Source organism: Gossypium arboreum, chromosome 7 (assembly GCF_025698485.1).
Source record: "Gossypium arboreum isolate Shixiya-1 chromosome 7, ASM2569848v2, whole genome shotgun sequence".
Classification (NCBI taxonomy): domain Eukaryota; kingdom Viridiplantae; phylum Streptophyta; class Magnoliopsida; order Malvales; family Malvaceae; genus Gossypium; species Gossypium arboreum.
Genome location: NC_069076.1, coordinates 4,430,916 through 4,437,450, shown reverse-complemented (window position 1 = coordinate 4,437,450; position 6,535 = coordinate 4,430,916). Strand labels below are relative to the sequence as shown.

General features: G+C 34.9%; 1 protein-coding gene across 1 annotated transcript; it reads left to right on the top strand.

The window, feature by feature from the left end:
- Positions 1–545: 545 nt before the first annotated feature.
- LOC108458058 (granule-bound starch synthase 2, chloroplastic/amyloplastic-like) lies at positions 546–5,917 on the top strand. The gene is made up of 8 exons (XM_017757301.2): positions 546–1,181; positions 1,706–2,237; positions 2,340–2,404; positions 2,696–2,773; positions 2,867–2,977; positions 3,431–3,475; positions 4,001–4,174; positions 4,643–5,917. The coding sequence occupies exons 1-8, from the start codon at positions 948–950 to the stop codon at positions 5,597–5,599; spliced, it is 2,196 nt and encodes a 731-aa protein (XP_017612790.1). The 5' UTR covers positions 546–947; the 3' UTR covers positions 5,600–5,917.
- Positions 5,918–6,535: the final 618 nt, after the last annotated feature.

Genomic DNA, 6,535 nt, shown 5'->3' with positions numbered 1-6,535 from the left:
TTAAGTATCGATACATAAAATCTATGTATGAGTTCTATGTGCATTTAATATAGACTTGCCTTACATTTTGCTAGTTTGATCTTGGATCCGTAATCCTACTCCGTGATTGATTGTCTTTAACCTTAATTATTATATGTAGGCTCATTTTGAGTTCGCATTTAACACTTGTAATATCTATTTTTATTATATATAGGCTCATGCAAGTAGGATTCTATTATATTTATATTCTATTATATTTATTCGGTTGCTAGGTCAACGATCAAATAAGTTTTTGGGTCGAATCTCTAAAATTGAACTCGACTTCTATGAGTATGAAAGTACTCTACATGTACTATAAAGGATTGTTTCCTAACATGCATGACAAAAATAAATACAGTGATTTAGTAATATCTTAAACTCAGCTCATGCATGTAAAAAAATCCTTTCATAAAAAAAAATCTGAAAATGACTTATTCATACCTACTTAATAATAAATAATATTAAAATTTTATATTATTAAAGTTAAAATTTATGATAACATACATATTTTGAATAAAAGAAACATGTAACGTTCTTTAAAGAAGATTTTAGTAAAACTCTTCATTTACGTTCAGCAAATTTTCAGCCAATTCAAGCTTTAAAAAGAAATCCCATTTTTTTTTTCATGTTTTCTCATCATTTTCTGATGTAACACCTGACCTTTTCGCTCTTTAATTTGCCATTCATCCTTTTTCTTCTGTTTTCTGTTCTCGAGTCCCAATTTCCTCGGTTGGTGTCTATTCCCACTGTTTCAATATAAAAAAAGCTATTTTATTTTTCTAAAAACAATTAAACATTTTCTTCTGTTTTTTTTTTTTGGCCTTTTTGGTCATTCCCATTTCCCAAATCATCTTCTTGATTGTTAAAATAAATACCCTTTTTTCAGTTCTTTATGGTTTATTTTGTTTCATAGTTTCTAGAACTAGGAAATGGCTTCCATTGGCTGTTCTTCCACTTTTATCATTGAAAGAAAAAGTAGACATGTTTTCACTTCCTCAACTTTGAGTCCAACAAAGATTGAAAATTTGGCTGTTTTTAGTGGTTCAACAAGAGGGGTTTCTTTGTTTTGTAATAGAGGGCAGCTTTGGAGGTTTAAGCCTGTAAGAATTGCTGGTGATGACCCAGAGGGTTCACTTCAGTTTACAATTAAGAAGAGCAAGAAGGTACTTGCCTTGCAAAGTGACTCTTCTTAAATTTTGTATTTTTAATTGTAAATGTTGCCATTGGATTGAAATGGGTCTTTAATGTATAATTGTTTTATTTTGTAGGCTGTGATTGTTTATTTACCTTGAATGTGAACTTTGTAAGTGGTATAGTGTGCAACAAACAAAGATTAAAATGAAATTGGGTAAAGGAATTGTGAACCTTTCTGGAATAGGAACTTTTAGATTTTACACCTAACTTGCAATAACACTCCGTTGAATCATCATATAAATTTAGCCAGTAATCTTTGTAGCTTTCAATGAGTATATAAGAACATTGCTGCCTTTATAGTTCAAGAGAGAGGGGAGAGGATTCCATTGGGATCACAATGCTGATGAAGTCCCTTGTGGACTAGTTTCTAGCCATCTGAAATATTAAATAGTTGAATATTATCTTTCAAGAGCTATAAACGAGTTTTCCTGCAGTATCCGTTTGCGAGAATTGAAATCAAAATGGTGCTATTTATCTTCTTTATCCATGGCAGATTGCAGAAACAAGGAAACTGGTTTCGTCCTTAAAAAGTAATATTACTGACTTAGATGAAGATGAAGCTTTTCATGAGCAGAGGGATAAGTCTCTTCCTGATGTGGATCTCACTTCAAGCAGCTCTATTAGTACAGTTGAAGGCAAAAATGGGAGCATTCTTTCAAGCAGTCATGTTACTTCAACTGTGAAGGACATATCGGAGATACGACCTTCAGATGAAGCTGGTGATGAACCTGAAGTACATTTGTCTTCAGAAAAGGCCTCCTCAGATTTAGGTTCTACCAAACTGCTGAAAACCACTGATTCGAAAGCTTTTAAGTCTGACATGCTTCCTTCTTTTCCCTCAAGTTCCTCTGATGCTGTCCTACTTACATCTGTTGAGAATGAAAATTTGACCAAAACAAGCCTAGAAATGGTTGGTGAGGTACATGATCCTGCAGTTGAAAGTACAAAACCCCCACCACTAGCCGGTGCAAACGTAATGAACATTATATTAGTAGCTGCAGAATGTGCCCCATGGTCTAAAACAGGTAGTATTCCAGTTATAGATAAATTTGAGATGATAGTCTCTCTTCTCTTTTCGTGATAGATAGATGATATATAACTTGGAGGCTGCTGTAATCTTATTATAGGTGGGCTTGGAGATGTTGCCGGCTCTTTACCAAAGGCTTTGGCTAGACGGGGACACAGGGTTATGGTATTTTTTTTCTACTTTCTATGTTAAATCAAATACTTCGCATTGCAATACATATGTAAACTCTATCCACAGGAGGTCTCACCAACTTAAGCAAATTTGTATCGTAGGCTTAGTTTAGCTAAACCTTTCTATTTTCTATTTTCCTTTTTGTCTAGTTGATCCAGTGACCATTCTCTTATGGTTTCATTACCCTGCCAGTTCATGAACAGTTTGACTTTACCAACCATGATCCTACAGATGCCTGTGGCTCTTGAGATGCTTTCATTAGTAAATTCCTTTCTTTTTACTTAGGTTGTGGCACCTCGGTATGCTGAGTATGTTGAACCTCGAGATATAGGAGTTCGAAAGATGTATAAGGTGGATGGTCAGGTACGACACAAGCTGTTGTAAATAACATAGATTTGATTGTTAAACAAAACAGGCTATTGCACTGCATGATCTTTGATGATATGTTATTTGTAGGATATGGAAGTATCATATTTCCACACCTATATTGATGGTGTGGATTTCATATTCATGGATACTCCTATGTTTCGCCATATGCAGTATAACATTTATGGAGGAAAACGAGAGGTAGGATATGCCTTCTTGTGGTTTGTTAATGATTGGTTAGTAATTCAAATAAGTTGTAATTACACTTCGTAATTTAGTTTAATTTCAGAATAATATTCTATGTTCAAAATGTGCCAAATGTATTATAAACCTGAGAGAAGGAAAAGATGGAAATTTTGCTATCAAGTTAATATTAATGTTAATCTAAGGGTGATTATAAGTACTATAAATTTTTTCCTTAGAAGTCTATGTAACTTCTTTAAGGTCTTCCATTAGTGTGATCGGATGTTGGCGGTGCTAGAAGCGTGTAATATTTGCTATGCATTAGTTTGAAACAGTGTCTTTTGCAATCTCTATTTTGTATTAGAATAGAAGTAACCTTACCAATTAGGAGATGCAATAAACTTGATGGCTTTTCTTTGCTCACCATATTCAGCATTTTGAATGTTGCATGATTTTGGTCTCATTGTACAGGATATTTTGAAGCGCATGGTATTGTTTTGCAAGGCAGCTGTTGAGGTACATATTTTAAAATTACCTTGAATCATACAGAAATACTGTAATCTGGTCGGATAGACATGATAGGGAAAACCGATGGATTATTGCTGATGTTTGATTTGAAAAGTAAGTTACACAGTCACACTCATTGCGGAGTTTAAATAAAATGACTAGTTACAAAAAGGGCATTGTTGATTGTGTGAGGTTTCAACTAGCCTCTAAATTATTCTTACTAAGATAAATCATGGAAAAAGGAAATCTACTTAGATAAATTGTGGTGAATGTAACATGGAGTTCACTATGATTCATCAGCATGTTTCCAACACAGCTTCTAGAAACAACTGCCAAAGTATATTGGTCTGCTTTGCACCTGATTATGCTACATCTTTACTTCCTATGCTAGATCACTCTTATATTATTCTTGGGGAACTTAAAGGTTTTCTCAAGTCCATTTTCTTATTTTCTGGCATAGCCTCATTTTTTGTTGAATATAATTGATTGATTAGATTATAGTGTCATATGGTGAAGAAGTTGTTTTTTTTTTAGGTTCCTTGGTATGTTCCATGTGGAGGTGTCTGCTATGGAGATGGAAATCTGGTTTTCATTGCTAATGATTGGCATACCGCCTTGTTGCCAGTCTACTTGAAGGCTAATTATCGAGACAACGGTTTGATGTCCTTCACTAGATCCATTCTCGTTATCCATAATATTGCTTACCAGGTTTGTCCTATGCTAATTCGCTTGATTTGATCATTTTATAGGAAAAAGGGATCAGGTCATTTATATTTTTGCTTTGTTCTTAATAGAAATTAAGAACTTATATCATAGTGTATTCACATTTTTTCCTCAATTCTTTGCTTGGTTCTTGTGCGCCAATAGAATCTTATACAAAATCATTTGTTATTTTGCATTGCATACTTAAATAAAAGAGAATGCATAGAGCATTCCACAGATCATGATAACTGTACATACCTTGTCTGCAATTCTCTCTTGAAATTTAATTTATATCTAGGACAACTATGGAAAAATATAATTTATTTGCTGCTCTGTTGCATCTAAGTGCATGAATTAATCTCCTGAAAGAGATTGGAGAATGAGAATTCGAAAGCATTTGCTGTTATGATAAGTGCTTTTAGAGCTTAATTATCTGAATTTCTTTGTATGGATTCTAACAGATATTGTTTTCAGGGGCGGGGGCCCATGGAGGATTTTTGTTCTGTCGGTCTACCAGATCACTACAAGGACCTTTTCAAGTTATATGACCCTGTCGGAGGTGAGCACTTCAATATCTTTGCAGCAGGACTAAAGACTGCAGACAGAGTGGTCACTGTTAGCCATGGATATGCTTGGGAGATTAGAACTTTGGAAGGTGGTTGGGGTTTGCATGGGATCATAAATGAATGTGACTGGAAATTGCAAGGTATAGTGAACGGAATCGATATGGAGGACTGGAATCCGCAACATGATGTTCACCTCCAATCTGATGGTTATACTAACTACTCCATCGAAACACTGCAGCCTGGCAAGGCTCAGTGCAAGGCAGCCTTGCAGAAGGAGCTCGGGCTACCTGTTCGTGAAGATGTCCCACTGATAGGTTTTATTGGGAGACTGGATCATCAAAAGGGTGTCGATATAATTGCTGAGGCAATTCCCTGGATGATGGACCAGGATGTGCAATTAGTATTGTTAGGCACTGGCAGACAGGACTTGGAAGAGCTGCTTAGGCAGTTTGAAGACCAACATAATGACAAAGTCCGGGGGTGGGTAGGATTTTCTGTACAGACAGCTCATCGTATAACAGCTGGGGCGGATATTTTACTCATGCCATCAAGATTTGAACCCTGTGGACTGAACCAACTGTATGCTATGTGCTATGGAACAATTCCAGTTGTTCACGCAGTCGGTGGGTTGAGAGACACGGTGCAGCCTTTCAATCCATTTGAAGAGTCGGGGTTTGGTTGGACATTTGACAGTGCTGATGCAAGTAAGTTGATACATGCGTTAGGGAACTGCTTGTTGACATATTGTGAGTACAAAGAGAGTTGGGACGGACTTCGAAGACGGGGTATGATGCAAGACCTCAGTTGGGACAATGCTGCTCAGAAATATGAGGAGGTCCTTGTTGCTGCCAAATACCAATGGTGAGCCATCTTTGACTTAAATATTCTATCGATTTCTGAGTTGGTTGACATGGTGGAAATCCCGACCAAATTGATAGCCAAGTAGGTGAGTTGGCAGAAATCCTGGTACGAAGTAGTTGCAGCGATGAGCTTGTTCCTGAAAATGCTGCAAGTGTAGATAAATAAATTTGGACTTTCTTTCAGTTTTCTGTTCAAAGGTTAGTGGAAAGCTTACTATTACCATTGTTAATATGAGGTGAGCTTGTTGGCTTTTTAATCTTCCAAATAAATTCTACTGTATTAGTCTTTTATTGCTTGAAAAAAACTTCTAAAAGTTTGAACATATCTATATTTGACATTTACACTTAGCCTTGAGTGGTATTAGTCAAATAGCTATTATTGTACAGAAGATGGTTGAAGAAAGGTAAAAGAATCCATTTTCTTCTGCACATCATTGTCAAATGCCGATGCAGGCCCCCAAGCAATCTCTCATAATAATTGTTCATTTAAAAGAGGTCACAGTAAGATTTATTTTAAAAGAATTAAGGAAATTTAGAGTTAGGAATAAATCTTAAAATTATATATGAAGTTTGTTTCACAATATGTCGTGTTATATGTAAATTTTGATTTTGTGCAATTTTATACGTAATATTTTAATTTGATTTGATTTTTGTAAATTACAAATATAATTATTGATATAAAATTACTAAAAAGAAATATTGATGCAGCACTATTTTTAAGTTTATATATTATATACACAAACAATCTCCTTTAATTTGAACAACAGGCTAAGGCTTCCCTGAGGGAAAAAACTAACACCAAAACAACAATTACTGGGTATTTGCATAATCAAGTCTATTTGAATAGTTACCTTAAGCTTCAACAATTTAATATTTAAAAATTTTCAAACTTTAAAGATCACCATAATCAATTCAAAAGAAATGCTTTAAGACAAATAAAT

What these genes read in the sequence shown, in the direction of transcription:
- LOC108458058 (XM_017757301.2), top strand. Translation starts at nt 948, where the DNA reads ATGGCTTCCATTGGCTGTTCTTCCACTTTTATCATTGAAAGAAAAAGT. An exon ending in TGTATAAGGTGGATGGTCAG is followed by an intron (nt 2,774 to 2,866) that starts GTACGACACAAG and finishes TGTTATTTGTAG; the next exon opens with GATATGGAAGTATCATATTT. An exon ending in TTTGCAAGGCAGCTGTTGAG is followed by an intron (nt 3,476 to 4,000) that starts GTACATATTTTA and finishes TTTTTTTTTTAG; the next exon opens with GTTCCTTGGTATGTTCCATG.